Source organism: Barbus barbus (genome assembly GCF_936440315.1).
Source record: "Barbus barbus genome assembly, chromosome: 26".
Classification (NCBI taxonomy): domain Eukaryota; kingdom Metazoa; phylum Chordata; class Actinopteri; order Cypriniformes; family Cyprinidae; genus Barbus; species Barbus barbus.
The window spans coordinates 2957537-2975758 of record NC_136754.1 but is presented as its reverse complement, the minus strand read 5'-3'; the positions used below and the strand labels follow the sequence as shown (position 1 = coordinate 2975758).

At 33.3% G+C, this 18222-nt stretch overlaps 1 protein-coding gene across 2 annotated transcripts; it reads right to left on the bottom strand.

Annotated features, from left to right (window-relative positions):
- Positions 1–15024: 15024 nt before the first annotated feature.
- Positions 15025–17570, bottom strand: LOC306845874 (polymeric immunoglobulin receptor-like). Of its 2 annotated transcripts, XM_079378865.1 has the most exons (5): positions 17252–17570; positions 16767–17084; positions 16356–16655; positions 16220–16256; positions 15780–16008 (listed from the first exon to the last, which is right to left on the bottom strand). In XM_079378865.1, the coding sequence occupies exons 1-5, from the start codon at positions 17310–17312 to the stop codon at positions 15966–15968; spliced, it is 759 nt and encodes a 252-aa protein (XP_079234991.1). In that variant the 5' UTR covers positions 17313–17570; the 3' UTR covers positions 15780–15965. The 2 variants fall into 2 exon arrangements, with proteins under 2 accessions (XP_079234992.1, XP_079234991.1); XM_079378866.1 differs by lacking the exon at positions 16220–16256 and having other exon boundaries at positions 15025–16008; positions 17252–17401.
- Positions 17571–18222: the final 652 nt, after the last annotated feature.

The window sequence follows — 18222 nt, the reverse complement described above, 5'->3', positions numbered from 1 at the left end:
AACTGCAGTCAGATACTGTTTTTTTTTCTGTTTAGTTTCCGCTCATGTCTGTCAAGTATTTCTTATTTCCATATTCACACTTGTGTATATAGTATAGCCCTTGTCACCCACAAGCTTACAATAAAACTCTAGAAACAACACTTCCTAAAGAAATGTGAGATGTCACAAAAATGTACAAATCACAATCAATAAGCTTCTAAAAGCATACAAATGTAAGCCTTACTAATAAGCTGTTAATTTATTGTGTTAATGTCCTGAAAAGATATGTTTTGCATATATTTAAATGCACATATAACATTTTTCTTTAAGTGCAGTTCTAAATGTTCCATTGGTTCCTGTAATTAGCTGATGTGCTAAACTTGTGACCGAAAAAGAAAAAAAATGTGACAAAGTTCACAGTTGGGTGCATGTTGGACAAAGCACTACATCTAAAGCAACACTTCAGTATTCGAGTAGCCACACTGACTTCCGCTCTATTTGCAGTGTTAATCATATGGTAATCAGCAGCAGAACAGTGTTCAATACTGTACGTGCAGACTACAACTATCCCTCTCTACTAACACCGTTCAAAATTAGCCACGTTTAAAAAACAACCAGACAAAAAAAGGGTAGGAACCTTGTAGCCTATGGAGGGTCAGAAAGCTCTCGTATTTCATCAAAAATATCTTAATTTGTGTTCTGAAGATGAACGAAGGTCTTATGGACCATTCAGAACGACTTAAGGATGTGTAATTCAGGAAGGGTAGTTCATTTTTGTGTGAACCATCCCTTTAAGTAGATCAGTAGGTTGGCAGAGAATGTATATTGAGAGAAAGTCAATGCATTTTTTTCACAACTATAAAATACTTTTATTGAATTTCAGCTAGTTTTTATTAACATAAACAGAGACGAGAGTAGAATATTCCACAAATAAGCTGAGCATGATTTTTACAAGTGAAGAAATGAAACAGAGACACTTAAATAGACATGATAACTATACATAATTTTAAAAAGAATCCCATTTTCTTGTGAGAGGTCTTTTAATACATAATAAAACAGCAAAGTAGGCTAGTTATGAACTATAAAATTAATTTACAATAATCCTTTTAAATTTTGACCCTCACGTCATTTCATATGGGTACTATTGAAAATAAAATATTAGGTCAAAAGGTCACAACCAATGTGGAATGAAAATCAAGCGAAAAAAAGTCAACTGCATGAGTGGATTCATTGTTTGTGTTTGTGAATTAAAAAAAACCCTTCTCTTGGTCAGAAGGGTCTGTTCCTGTGTTCTTCTCACTGTTGCTGTTGGTGTGGAGCTACAGTGCTGTATATTGTTCCACCTGCTGGAGGCTTCTGGAAGAGTGAGATCATTTCAAATTTAGTGCCAGCAGTATTATAAACACATGATATAAAATACCAATATTTCTGTAAAACTTACTGCTTCACTCCCAGGAACATGATCAATAGTACTGTAGATGGTTATGTTCTTGTTGGGATCCTGTGGAAAAAGGAATTGTATTATACATGATATACAGTATGCATGTCTGATATTTCATAACATTACTGGTATGTTTGGTCTACTTACATTTGGGTTATCCTCATTTGTAGTGCTGTATATCACAGGGTCTTCAGGTTTAGAGTAGATCTGCATTTCACAAAAAAACAACACAAATCAATACAGAAAAGAAATATAAACATGTGAAAAAAGGCAAATGCATTTCAGAAGTAAGTAGTATAGTATTAGTAGTATTGTTGTTGATGTTGTTATTTTTTGTCATATTTTGCTCTTTTTTTTTTTTTTTATTAATTCAAGGTTGATGACACCTCTCGGGGTGGATCCCAGCTTTTGCTAACCCCTGTGTTAACCAGAAGTGGCAGACAAAGAGAGTCTTGTATATTTCTTGATCAGTTTGGCTCAAATATGTATTATTTCTTCCAAAACAATACCTTCAGATCTCTGAACAATTAGATTCTTGCCAAATGCCAGATTTGAAATTCTCTTTCATTTAAGCTTCCTTGCATGTCATTTTGTGGCTGTTTTCCTGTATATCCAATACAGAACTCTATATGTGAGTTCACATGAAACAAATGTATAAAAATAAACATGCAAATGTGAAATTTGCCTTCCTGGCAACAACACTACCTTTAAACTGACACCTGCCATGATGTGTTTCTGATTTGCATTTTCTATAGCAAAACTGACATGTTTTGTATACTATAAGCAGTCAGTGTCAACAAAAAGTACACTAAAAATTAAATAGTGTAAAAACATCTAAACATTTTGACCAGTACAGCTTATAGGATGACAAATAAACAAAATCATGTTGGTGACATTGACCAATTTACTGACACAGTAACTAGATTTTGAAGCATAAATTAAATATTTTGGGCAAGTTATTACATTACAGGATAAGTAATAGTAATAGTAATAGCTCTGAAGTCCCATGAAACAGTTCAAAGCAATTGAGATGCATGAAATACATGGTTATTGTCATACAAATGTTTTCATAACTACATTCTCATAAATTAAAGGACTTACTGTGTCAATGGTTGTGCTGTCGTTTCTCTCTCTGATTTGGTGTTTGTCTTGCTCTTCATTTTAAATAAGGAGAAACAATAACATGACATTATCAGAATTGATATACTGTATATAGAGTCTGTGCTGCTGAAATAAATTATCAAATGGAATGAACTGAATTTTCAAACAAATAAAAATGGAGGTCAAACTGACTGGGTCTCCGTCTCAATCTCCAGATGAAAACAATGATCAGAATCAATAACAGCAGAAGCACAGCTGAAACCAGAAGCCACACAGTCAGAAGTGCATTATTTCTGTGGGAAATAAAGAAACATTTTAAAATATTTTCATTTAAAGAGCTCCAAATAAATGATGTGGGACTAATTCAGCTGCATAAAAGGCACTAGAAAATAAGGCAAATCTGAAATAAAGATTGACCAGAAGTTAATTTAACTCTTTCATTTTTATTTGTATTTCAGCCTAACAGTCATAGAATTAGTTTAAGCTTTATTTTATTTTAAAGAATACATATGTAGTACTTTTGTGGTTTGACAATTGTATAATTGCTATTCTTATGGTGTCCTCTAGCAATTCTGCAAAGATAAAGATAAAAGATTTTTTTATTTTTTTTCAATTATACAATTTTTTTTTAGGACATAGGACATCCTTTATGAAAGTTATATTCTGGTCACAGTCACATTTCTGTATTCTCTCTATTCTCCATTCAATTCTTCTATTCCTCTGTTTCACTATTAGGGGGATATAAGATGATGATGTGTGTGATCATTTCACTTTTCGATAAACTGTATTTCTCAATTAGACTAATTATATTTGCATTATGCTATACAAAACACTGATTTTGATAAATATATTTTACATATCCAACATTTTTCTGTCAGAAGTTTTGATGCTTCTGACTTTAAATGATCTGTTTTGTCTGTAAAGCATGCTGTTGGCTAAATGTTAAAGTCACACTATGAAACTTGGTCATATGAGCAAGAGCCATTAATAATGGGAGAAATTAACCTTTAAATGATATGACACTGAATCAACCACACCAGTTGCTCTGCACAATGATCCACTCTTTCAAAGCGCTCAAAAAACCACATGCTGGTGACGTGTGCTGGTAAAATCTAAATCTAAATGTAACCAAAACTCAATTCAAACATGCATAAAACACCTTTTACCAAACCGGCTGCAAATGATTTACTGAAAGTGTTGTATATAATTGACGAAACAGGCCAACAAGAGTCAATTAATTGCCTGAAAGTGCGTGCACAAAGCAGGAAATAAGTGCGCAAGACTGCCCCAGGTGTTGCATATTTTATTTTGGGCAAGGATGAGTGTGCATTTTGTACAACTTTTGCAACTGCTTTTTATCACTTAATTAGAAGCAGCATTATTACTAAATTGTATCGTCTGTTACATAGGGACTGGTGGCCAGACATACAGAAGTTTATTTTTAAACTGCAAAGTACTACTATGCTAGAGTAATTTAATTAATATTACAATGCTAATTAAGATTTTTATACCTAAAAAAAAAGACCTTTGACCTAAACAACTAAATAAGACATGATAAATCATGGCAAAAGACAGACATCACACACAATGTACTGATGCATGATTCCTCATGAACAAATATAACACCTAATATTTGCATAGGTGCATAGGACATCCTTTATGAATTGAGTCACATAGCCTATGCAAATATAGTTTCAAATATAGTGTGTTGTCGTGTTAACACAGACAAACATCGAGTTGACAAGGTCAAATTTCATGGCATGTGTTCTGTTTAAGGACTCTTGGCCCCATCTGGCTTCCATACCCATACAAGTGTGACTATACGGCCGTAACTGTATCCCTTATAGTGAGTGAGTAACTGATACCATCGTTGTTATTAAATACACGAGTTGTTTCACATTGAGATAACAATTTGAACCTACTACCAGTCTGCTTTAATTTATTTTCAAAATCTGAGGTCTACAACAACAACAGCAAACATTTTGGTCCTAACATGGTTAGTGGCCCTTGGCTCGGTATTGTTGGCAGAATTTGGCCCTCTGTGAAAACTATTGAGGAACCCTGCCTTACAATAGTGCAAAAACAGTAATTATTGTTGTACAATGAGATAAAAATTACGCTATATCGATGTGCGCATGCCCAGTAGCCGCAGCTGTATCCCTTCTACCGTATTTAGAAGGGGCCCACTAAGAAACACAAATTTCAAAACAGTGTGACATAATGAAGCTGCGTTTACTGAAATCACGTAACTTTAGCAGTTTGATACGCTCCGAATCGCTGGTTGTAAACAAATGATTCACAAAAGTTTCAAAGCTTGACAAACCAATTTTATTAGTATTATTATTTATTCAGTTAGTACAAACTTTGTATGAAGTTTCGATTTAACAACTGTTGTAATATTAGAAAACAAGATCTTGTTTTGCAAACCACTGGTACAACCATAAACACTAGGCTAAATACCTTCAAAATGATCCACAGCAGCAATGACCAACCTTCCCAGGGCAATTGTGCAGGCATTTGACGACACCTGCTGATCGACTGGAGCCATATGACTAAACAAAACAGTCTCTCCCCACTGCATTTCCCAAAAAGCAGCATCTTCAGTGAAGTGAGTCTCGTATAGAAAAACACATATGGTTGCCCTTGCTTTCTGCAATGCACCCTGGAAGCCTCGCATATTCAAGTTAGTTACAAATGCTCAGCACTCTTTATGATGCACTTTATAAAATATAACCTTGAAACAATCTCACACTTGTTGTTTTTTGAGGAATTCAGGAAATAAGTATATTGGCTTGTTTTTCTGAGCGTATAACAAACTTTTTTTTTTTCTTTTCTGAAATGTAGTTTTTGATTTGGGACCAGCTAACTCTCCGTGGACAGTATCATCTTCATAAATACAAAGTCACTGATTCCAATTTTAGGCTTTTCTGTAGCCTATTGATTTAAAGCTTCTATGACTCTGTTTGCTAATTGTTTAAATAGAAAGTTGTTAAAACTGCACTATTGATGAAAAAATGGGTTCAGTGATATCTGTGATATAGGGCCTACTGTATGTATATGTTTTTTTGTTTGTTTGTTTGTTTGTTTTTTTGCATTGGTTCAATTAAACATAAATGGAAAAAAAGGCTGTGCCGCTCTTACGTCAAAAAAGTTGACTATTAGGCCTACTAATGAATTAAACTCCTAAACTATGTTGCTCTGGAACTCTATATGAAAAAAGAGGTATATTTTTTTTATAATTTTATAGAGGTAAAATTGTCCAGCAGATGGTGCTACATATACAGAAAAGATGGATATATATATTTAAATATAAGGAAAGTGTGTGTATTAAGGTATAGGCTATAAACTATTTCATGCAAACAATTTTATTGTCGTTTCTTTTAATGTGCCATTGAAATTAATACAATTTTAATTTAATATCAAAAATAAAATTATTTAAAAAAATGGTTTCATTGCAACTAAACTTACTGTAGCCATTTACTGTAGGCTATGTAGCCCTAAAAGAATATGTAGGCCTAATGTGGATTTAAAAGAAAGCGTGAGAAGAATCATTACAGAATCAATAATTCTGGAATATACCTGTAATATGCAAATGTAATCAATAAACGATTGTTAACCAAAAAAAACTTCAAAACTATGTACAGCAAGGCTTAAATAATTATTTTGTTTTCACAGTATTGCCAACCAGCATATATTTTTTAAAAAACACTGACTCACATGTTTTAGTGAAACTTTAGAGATAGATTTATCATCAATTTACAATTATTGACTTTCATTTTCTCATTACTTCATTCAGAACTCACAGCCTTGGGTGTTTTTTTCACAGAGCTGTAGATCGCTTCAGTGTCTGAATCCAGTGATGATGAAGGCTGTGAATAAACCAGATCAGCACTGAGAATCTCATTTCTGCATCATAACCCCTAGTGTATCATTTCAGTGCCACAAGTGTCAGATAATGGATATGCAAAAATAGTGATCATTTACAAACAAATTTCCATTTTTAACTAGACAAACATACAATCCCTGCCAAAACTGCACATCACTTTTACAAAAATCTCAAGAGGAGACACTTACTGCTTTACGAAAGGTAATCACAGAACTGTAAATCACAGAATTTTCATCCACTGAGACAGAAGACTGTGAATAAACAGAAATGATGATGATTCATTTGGAATCAGCATCTCAGTAACAGACAGTTACACACATGTGGAGCATCTGCTGGACTGATGGATGTCATTTAGATGGTACTGTTAGCTAATGAGTTTTGGGTGAATGTGTTCTTCTCCAAAGACGTCTAAATGTATTATTAAATCAATATATTAATAAAATCGTAAAATACTTACTGTATTTCTGGTGCTGTTAAAATGTCCTTCTCTAATTTGACCCCTCTCTGTCAAGGTGAGATATGAAGATTAAACCCCATAACAACCACAAAAAAAAAGTTATTTCTATAATGTTCTATAGATTTTTATGTTCTTCACACTAAGAAAAAAAAAGGTTCTCTTAAGAACTGTTCACTGATAGGCTATTTGTGTAACCAAAATTAGACTTAACAGGGGTTTATGAATAAAATACACAAATACCGGGCTTCTTTCTCAGCCTCCATGTTACTATGGCAACAAGCGTAATAATCAGTAACAGCATGAACATCGTAATCAAACATGTGGCCAGAATCACATCAGACCTGTAGTGATGAAGAGACATATTTGGTTTTTATCATAACATTTGTTTGTAATTTAGAGATATGGGGCCTCATTTATAAAGCGTGCTACACTCAGATTTGATTTGAGTGTGCGTACACTTAAATCCACGTCAACACTCATATTTGTAAAAACTGGCTTTGACGTGGAAAAGTGCTTAGAGTCACGTCAGGGTCTGAGCAGGCATACGCACTTTTTCTTGTTCGAGTACTGCAGGTTTTTGAAAATGTAAACTCAGCATGCTGTTCTAAATGAAAGAATTTGGATGATGACTGGTGATCTTTTACATGTTAATGGCATTAATTAGGAGTCATTTATAAGCAGAGACCTGAAACCGTTCATTTGCGTGCAAGCTCAAGATCATTTGCAATTCATAGATTTCACATCTGAAAGAGAAGCGTTAGGCTACGTGCGTTTTCTGTACATACGTTCCTTTTATGAATCACCCTTACGCATATTTGAGAGATGATCTTAAGATCAATTTTAGAATGGTTTCTGCACAACATTTTATAAATGAGGCCCATAATTTCAAGCAAATGCAGATGAAAATGCCTTAAATACTTGTTTTGCTTATGTATTTCATTATTAACAGTCTCTGGGGCTGCTGTTGAAGATGGATGTGTTTCAGTTCTGCAATTAAAAATATCATTAGCATGGTGCACGTAACAGTTTGGCAGTAATTATTATGAATGACTGAATAACAATGTTTACACTTACATGTCAGTCTCAGGTTTTGAATCAGTAATCATAGCTCTTGGAAATTGCAGAAATAGAGAAACAAGTTTCTTAGTTTGAACATAATGTTATCATTATAGCTGTTTGTTATGGAAGCCCATTTCCTTGACAAATCAAATTCTGACATAACTTTTTATCTTGAAACTTTGACTTAATTGTATAATTGTAACTTTTAATCTCAAAGTTATTACTTACGTATGTCATAACTTTAACTTTTATTTCAACTTTTCCAATTTTTTTCTTTGTCAAATTTTGATTTTAGCTTTTTTAGCTTTTGCTAGGTTTTCAGTTTTATCTCATAATGTTGACTTCTCATCTCATTATTTTGACATTTTATATCATAATCATAATTATGATTTACCAAAACATGATTTATTATGTGGTGGAAATGGGTTTCCATAGTATATGGTGCATCCAGAGTATTTTACGTTGCCTTTTATGGTTTTTCAGATAAATAAATTATTTAATACATTTCATATCTTAATTAGCTATTAAACACGCTATTACTGTTCCTGAGCAGTCTATAAGACATTCAGTCTGATAAACTCTGTGTAACGGTCCCTTACTTTTTTTTAGTAATTTGTGCCTGCAAAAAAAATAAATAAATAAATAAAAAATTAAATATCAAAAAATATTTTTTTAAAAATGTTGTATCTTTTTGGAATTACATGATAGAGATAATTTATTTTAGGTAAAAAATAAAATCAGAATAAAATTTAGTTTTTATTAAAAAATACATAATTAACAATCTATCACTATAGAGATATAAACTGAAAGATTTTGCCTTTTTACAACCCCTGGTTGTGATGCCACATTAAAATGTTCTGCTAGAAAAGCATTTGGATGTGACTGATTGTCAAGTTTACACCTACATGTCTGTCTCAGAGTCAGATGGTGCAGCTGCTGGAATAGTTGTAAATGCTTGAAAAGAGACAAAAAATATGTTAGTTTTTAATTAAATTTTATAGGCATTAAGAATTTCACCATGATTAAACTGGTTTGTGATTTTACCTCTTCTGGGTTCAGTGACCATGAGTAGAACAGGAACCTGTTGATCTCTAACAGAGCAGTAGTACCAGCCAGAATCAGTCAGTCTCAGTCCAGTCATCAGCACAGTGAAGGATCCTCTCCCATCATCACTGATCTGCACTGATGAACTCTGGGATGTTTTAGTCCTCCCCACTGTGTAACAGCTCTGATCTTTAATTCTGCACCACTGTTTGACTTTATTCTTATATCTAGAACTGTAGAAACACTGAACACTGATATCACCACCTTCATGTCCAGATACACTGCTGCTCTCCACAGACACATCAGGAGCTGAACACAGACAAAAGGATCGAAAAGATTTTTGAATCAAATGGCTTATTGTTTCCAAAATGTAAATGTTATCATAACCCTTCATTTGAAGCCAGTTAATTTTTTTAACAATTCTGGAACTCTGTCCTTACGAAAGTAAAAAAAAAAAAAAAACATAAATGGTTATAGTTAAACTAGCCATGGTTTTATAAAAATAATAATAAAACTGTGGCTCTAAAAATGAATGGTAATTAATACAATACAAATTTAATTAATTAATTAATAAAAAAAATGCATCATTCATTCAATACACCAAAAAACATGGTTACTACATTTTTACTATAATAAAACCATGGTTAATTTTCGTAAGGGTTACAGCTGGACGTGCATTCTTCCGCAGATGCGCACAGAACAGCCTATAATAAAATACACTGAGGTTACAGTAGACCTCAATTTCAATTTGCCATTCTGATTTCAGACAACGTCGCACTTGTACCACAAAACGCTTATTTAGAACGCTTAATCAGATTAATCCGATCCAGAACGAACGATTTGTACAGAGTTAAGAACAGAACGATCTGATTCATTCTTAAGCCGGTTTTTAATTTAGTGGTCTAACACACTGAACCATTCGTTTCTGTGATTCACTGCAAACCGAATCGTTCAGAGGAATTATAATCTTAATTAGTGTTTATATTAGGTAACTAAAGAAAAATAGTGATATCTCAGTAATTAAACACAATTATGGCCACATCGGTTCACATTAGATTAGTCATTGCCCTGTCAAGTTCTCCTTTTTTAGTTATTCTTTTTTTTTTTTAGCTACAGAAATAAATATCTAGGCTATCACACAAAGTCCAACAACAACCTTTTGCATGATTTATCATTTATATTTAGCTACATTATTTGTTACAATAATTTGGAATTTGGAAAGATATTCTTACCTGATTGTACCGTCAGATACAAATAATAACCGGCGTCTAGGGTGTTATAGTCACCGATCTCCACAGCACACCAGTAATATCCAGAGTCTGAAGTCTGCAGATTCTCCCATTGCACTGTAAAAATACTCTGGGCTGGATAATCAGTGAGGGAATATTTTCCTGTCTCATTTGCATATCTCAATATACTGCAAGAGACCCAATGTGTCCCCTTACACCAGTATTTACGGTTTTCTTTATGTTTTGTATCATATAGACATGGAATAATTCCAGGTGATCCAGATTTCACTCCGATTTTCAGTGCATTAATTCCAGCTGCATCTGTAAACGAGATTAAATGTAAACGAAAACATCCATAAACTGCGAAAGTTTAACAAAACACCATGCAATAGTTTAATAACGCTTAAATTTAATAAATAAAATATTGATAAAATATTGATCAAATAAATTTAAGAGAGAATTGTAGGTGTAAGTGTTTTACCTGAGATGTGCAGTAAAATCGCAGAGAGAATCAGAGAGTAAATCATGTCTACAGCAGAGTGCATGTGCATGAGAGGATCTGGTCAAGTCTTGCAGTGACTCTGTTTCCTCGTGTTTCAGAGGAAGAGCAGAAATATCACATAAGCAACAACAAGTGAGCGAGCAGAAATATCACCTTGAACCACATAAGCACCAACAAGTGAGCAAATATAGCCAGTTTGCAGCCAGCAACCTCACACTAGCAACAACAAATGCATATTTTATTTATGGGCTCTAATTTTATTTGTGAATATATGTTAACGATAACGACAGTAATTCAATTACTGTCGAAATGCTTAAAAAATAATATATTAAGGCTGACCAGATTACTTTCTCCATTTACTGCGACTGATTTTTCTATATCAGCCATTAATTTGACACAACTAACGCGATTAAAGCACACAAAGTGTCATGTTTAATTGTTAGGTTATTTTTTTTTTTATTATTGTTTGCTCAATAATTTTCATAATTTGTGCTGTTTTACAACATTCATTTAATAATTGATTTATGTTTTCTGTTTATATTGTTGAATTAAAACACTGTAAATAAAACGGGGTGGAGCTGAGGAAAAGGTTTCATGGGGGTTGGTATAAATGATTTTGAAAAAGCTAAATTTGATAAAAAATAAATGCATGCTCAAACTCTAAACTGTCAAAACATCAAAACATTTGTAGCATGAGATAAAAGAAGATTATATCAGAGATTGAGAAAACTAAAAAAAAAAAAATTTTAAAAAATAAAAATCTTAAATTTCCTTAAAATAACCTCTAATTATGTATTGCATTTTCCCCCTAACTATTATTAATTTGACAGTAATGGATGGGGAAACTTTCACCTGATTTCACCAGACATTTTTAAAATCTGATCTATTCTCTCCTCTAAAGCTATGCTGTATGTATGTTTGCTTAGTTACTAACAAGTAAACTGCAGTATATATTTTTGTAAATGTAGTTATGCTGGTATTTTCATAAGAAAACATCTGCTGTTTGATACCATGTTCGCCACACTATTTTTTTTTTTTAGTATTATTATTTTTTTAATGCAGGTTACATTTCTTCTCTGTATCTTAGAAAAAAAAAAAATCTACAGTTCTGTGTTGCTTTGTTCCTGTAATGAGCGTGCTGAACTTCTGAGCAAAAAAGAAAATAATGTGAGAATCTGCAGTGTGGGTGTTGGACAGAAATCAACCACAAAAACATAAGAACAGAAGCAGTGCTTGAACATTCAAGCAGAAACACTGACTTATGCTTCACTTATAGTGTTGTTCTCTGCCGATCAGTGTAGACCACAGAGTGCAACAGCAGCAGGCTGATACAGACATATGAGCACACCACAAAGTGTGTGATACATTTATACAGTATCAGCAGACCATCTTTGTTGACGGCATGCAAAAGCTGTGTATACTTATTAAAATAATAAGACAAAGGACAAGGATAGGAACCTGAAACCAAGACACATACAACTGCAAAATACTTGTATTTCATATGAAATATGCTTGTTTGTGTTAATGCAAACAACAGAACACTATACAAGTACACTTAAAGTGATTTTTACAGTGAAGAAATTAAACGGAGATAGAAAAAATGTTGTGACGACAGTCCTGTGCTGCTGATTTTGTTTCTCTTGGTCAGTAGGTCTGTTCTTGTGTTGTTCTCACTGTTGCTGTCAGTGTGGATCACATCAGCGCATGTCTGGTCTACTTACATCACGGTTTTCATAATTTCGGGTGCTGTATATGACAGGATCTTCAGGTTTAGAGTAGATCTGCATTTTACACACAAAACAATACAGAAAATATATCAAGAAATCCATATGTGACTCATTTAATAAACTACAGGCTCCATGGCCAACCCAATGCATATGAGAAGTAAGGAGAGAGAGAAAATTTATTTTCTTTTCTCATATTTTGCTCTAAAATTTCTTGTTGATCGGTTTCGATGATGACACCTCTCTAGGTGGATTTGCTAATCCCTCTGTTAACCAGAAGAGGAAGACAAAGAGAGTCTTTGGCTCAAATCTCCAATGAGTATTTTTTGTTTTTCTCAAAACCATAAATCCAGATCACTAAACAATTAATTTCTTGTTCACACCAGATTTGAAATTCTTATTCATTTAAGAAAACTGCACATTTTAACATTTTAGCAAATACAATTTGCACAATAACTGAATGCACATTGCTTGCTTGATTCCCAATAAAACATGATTCATTCATTTATCTATCAAAAACTGGCATATATGTATATTTCATAAATATCTAAGGGATGTGTATTATGTCTGCTAAAAATTGGTAAATGACCTGCCATAGTAATGAAACAGGTCTTACCAAGTGAAACATTCAAGTGGGGATTCCATTTTGTGGCTATTTTCCTGTTCACTATACATGACTTCACATGAAAGACGTGTAAAAATGGATATGCAAATGTAAAACACTGCAACAAAAATAAATGTACTGTACAATGCCAAATAGTAACTTCTTTAACCAGGTATGCCATTTAATTTATCACAGACACAAATAAGAATCACACCATGGCATGCATCAGTTTAAAAGTAGTGCTGTTGCCAGGAATAGCCATCTAACTGATATCTGTATACTACAGTTACAGTCACTGCCAACAAAAAGTACAATAAAAATGACATGGTGAATAAACATCCAAACATTTTGACCAGTGATTAATTTTGACCTTAATTTTGGTGGCACTGACCAATTTACTGAAACAATAACTATGTTTTGAAGCATGAATTAAATGTTTTGGGTGAGTTACTTCTACATTTTGTGGACATGTACAGTAACTGAAGTCCCATAAAACAGTTCAGAAAATTGCACTTTAGAGAATGTTAGAGATGTTACATTTTACATTTAGTCATTTGGCAGACGCTTTTATCCAAAGCGACTTACAATTGGGGAATACAAAAAGCGATTCATCTTGAAGAGGCAATCAGACAGAGGAAGTGCTCGTAACACCAAGTCTCAGTCATTGTTCAAATAAGTACAAGCTAGTAAGAGAGGGAGAGAAGGATAGAGGGAAAGATTAAGGGTTTTTTTTAGTTTAGGATGAAGTCAAGTACTGCTGAAAGAGATGAGTTTTCAGTTGTTGCTTGAAGATTGACAGGGATCCAGAATTCCGGATAGGGGTGGGAAGATTATTCCACCATCAGTGTAATTATGTATTTTTTCCCAGATGGTTTATTTGTGCAGGCCATCATTCATGGCCTTTGCGAGCTGCAGGGCTTGTCTTGGCAGGAGGCTGAAGAGGTGTTCCTCCAGGGCCCTATTTATTACTCAAGGTATGTTTTCAATTTTTGTTTGTACAAAAACTGTTGGATTTTTGTGTTACACAACATTTCTGACAACAGCATTTATCTTTTCTTTTAGTGAAGTTGAGGAATTTGACAGAAGAATTGCTCGAGAAATGAAAAATCTCCCCAACAAGAATGTAAAGCATTTATTTTATTTGATGTTATTTAATATGTAATATAGACATTATTAACCCAATTATTTTTTCACCATTTTTCTCTGCATTGTTTACAGCTCGATGACTTGTAGGACCTCATGAAGTAGAATACAAAAATAAAGTTTGGTGTGAGAAAATGACTCCGAGCACTATAATTTATTGTATGTAAATATAGAATTAATGTTCATCCCCTAACTCAATATTTAAGAATGTGATAAATCCTTAATAATTAGGAAAACAATAAATGACTATGAAAATATTTAAGTAACTGAACAATTTCTATTTACAAATACAATTAATAAAAATAAACCGGACTTAATGCATTAAATCATAACAGAGTATGTGTAATATTTTCTATAATAATGCATTCAGTCATAGCATAATATTTTATAGTAGAAAAATAGTGTAAGTTGCAATCTATCAGCAATTGAATTCAGGTTAGATAATCTTCCAAACAGCAGGTGGCACTGTCTGAAAAAACGATAGTTCTGTGAGTGCAGGTCTGAGTGTGCAGTTGGGCCCCCGGGCCTGCAGCTTCATAATGTTGGGGAGCATCTCAGCTTGTCTGCTGTCTGAAGAACTTGTTGTCAAGTCACAGCCAAATAGCTTGTTCAAAGCGCTGAATCTTTCATAATATGATACTTTGGCCAAATGACAAAACAGTCGCTGGTCAAAAGCTTTGTATCTGAACTTGATTTTGGTTAAATATTAATATAATGGCACATGCAACGATGCAAATAAACGTAGCCTATCTGTAGGCCTATACATCTATATGGTAACACTATACAATAGGATTTCATTAATGTTAGCTAATGTATTGTCTAACATGAGCATACAATGTATAAAATACATGCATTACAGTATTACATTAAAATACATTTATTACAGTATTTATTCATCTTTGTTAATGTTAGTTAATAGTTCACAGTGCATTAACAAATGTTAACAAACAACTTTTGATTTTAATAATGCATTAGTAAATGTTGAAATTAACATTAAGATAAATGCTGCAGAAGTATTGTTCATTCTTAGTTCATGTTAACTAAACTAGTTAACTAATGTTAACTACTGAACCTTATTGTGAAGTGTTACCATTTATATAAATGTATCTGTATACAATAAAGCCACAATACCAATAGGAGTTTTCCGTCCGATAGCAAAAAATAATTTTGCCTATGTCACAATTTGAGGTCAGTATTTGATACTGATTATGTTGCCAAATTGGTTTGGAACAGTTGTTGATTAAACAATTAAACTGAACTATTGTGCCTGTTTATCTGCTTGACTGACAGTTTCATTGATCACTGAGAGAGCATTGACTTGGTTTTTTTAAATAGCTTGGATGTAGTAAACCACTTTTGCCATGTTGCTGTAGCTTAGCTTGCTACATTTGCCAGGGCTGTAGCTGTAGTAAAGAAGAGTAACTGTTAGCTTAGCTCACTACATTTTCCAAGTAGCTTGCCCAACACTGGCTATTTTATTTTTTACTCCAATACATTTAGTAAAAAGTGTATATGTATATGAGGTTGGGGCGATCAAAAAACTACTGATATAAAAGATGAGGGCTAAATAATAATAAAAAAAAATTAAAATGCAAAATGAACATTGTTTTCTAAAATTTAGTAGCTTTATTTGGTATATTGCTCATTTGTAAATTGTTTGGATTAAAGAAAAAATATATATTTAAATACATTTATCTAAGCTTTAGAAAATGTAGGCATCTAATGCATTCACACACATACACAAAGAAGAGCAGAACATAAATCTTTTATCAACAGATTTCTAATCATCTGATCTTTCAGTCTGATGTGGAGAAAGCTTCTGACAGACAAAAACGCCATCTGAAAAATAAAACGCAATAGCACACAATCAATAGGCAAATATTAGAACTGAACATGTTTCTGTGTCACATTATCTATATTTTATACACCTTCCATTCCAGAAAATATTTTTATTCATATATTTTATTAAAAAAAGTTTTCTGGAGAAGTTACATCAGTGTGCAGACAATTCATTTGCTTATAATTGCCCTGTTTTTTTGTTAATACTAACTTGTCGTTCTCAATGCTGATGTCTGTGCTCACACGTCCTGTCAAATAAAAAAATAAAAAACTAACAGCATACCTTTTATAGTATTGATTATGGATTGATTATTCTGTATTTGAAAACAGTATTAAATAAGTTTTACCTTCTATTACAGTGAGATGAACAGGATTCAGTGCCTCTCCAGCAGAGCAGAAGTACCAGCCAGAATCAGTCAGTCTCAGTCCAGTCATCAGTACAGTGAAGGATCTTCTCCCATCATCACTGATCTGGACTGATGAATTCTGGGATGTGTCAGTCCTCCCCACTGTGTAACAGCTCTGATCTTTATATCTGCACCACTGTTTGGTTTTATTCTTATATCCAGAACTGTAGAAACACTGAACACTGATATCACCACCTTCATGTCCAGAGACACTGCTGCTCACCACAGACACATCAGGAGCTGAACACACACACACACACACACCATTTATTTGTGATTATAAAATACATATGTGTAAGGTCAGAGAATTTGACATTAGAATGAGATTAAAACAACTGCAAAATATTTTACCAGATTGAATCTTGATCTGAGGCTCGTATGTTATATTTATCGGTGGATATTCTCCAGTCTCCACAACACAAAAATAATGTCCACTGTGTTTGTTCTGCAGGTTTCTCATAGTCACAGTAAAGAGACTCTGATCAGGATGATCAATTACTGACAGATTCTCCTCTGTTGTGTTTGTGTATGTATTAGATTTATCAATCTCTGAGAACCAGTATTTCTTCTGCTGTGTGTATTTCTTGTCATAATGACATGGGATGGTGACAGATCCTCCAGCCTGAACAGTTAATACATTGCTTGCCCAACTGCTGTAGCTTTCAACACCTAAACAACAACACACAAACCTTTATTATGTCCAACATTAACAAATATTTTGTTCCATCTTCACTTAAAACACATTACAAACAACATGAATAGCATAAAAATGTTATTTCAAAAGGATCAACAGGATCCAGTACAAACAAACACAGCACAATATGAAATACTCTCACCTGAAATGAGCCAAAACCCGATTGAAATGTAGAATATTTTTGCTTTTGCATATGAGTCCATTGCGTTTGCTCTTGCTTATGTTTCCTGTACGAGTTTTTCACTGCAGTACATCGGTACAACTGGTCAACTTCTGGTTTCTATTCTTATCTAGAGGGAAGAGGAAATGCTCTTAGATGTCATGCACCTTCAGCAATAGCCATTCAGATATATTATATATTATTGCTTTATGCTTTTTCAAACAACAATTTACACATTTAGTATTACTAAAGAACGTTTGTACAGTAAAATGCTTTAACTTCTCCATTCCAGCCCAAAGGTACTTACACCATGTCACCACTAGGAACAGTCAATTACAGTGTACAAATAAATAATTGTATTGTCATTTGAATTTTACATTCTCAGCATTTATAATTGGCATGAAAAAGTATTTAAAAAAAAAAGAAAATAAACAAAATTATATATTAATTTTTTTTCAACTTCAGTGCCGTTGTGTTCATATTTTGTTCTCATGTTTAGTGGGTTTCACCTGTGATTAAGAAATTAAACAGTGAGATTAAATCACATATTCAGTGTGTGTGTGTGTGTGTGTGTAAAACATCCTGTGATTATTAACTGTAACATCTCACCTGTTTGTGGTTTGTGCACAGAGCTGTAGGTCACCTCATCCTCCACAGATACTGGACTGCTCTGGAGATATGAAAGATGATTAAGAAGGACACTGACAATTACATTAGTACAAATGAAATTAAGATAGTCGTTTAATATAGATTTAGGACACATTGTGAAAAAAGATTTTGTTAAATATGTTGTTAATCTTTTAATCAGGCCCGGCTCCAGAATCAAATCACTGAGGGTGCTTCTTAAATTAGTGAGGGTGCTCTAACACACACACACAAACACACATATATATATATATATTTATAACCCGTGCTGACAAAACTAGTCGGAATGCGCACGGTCTCATTTTGAG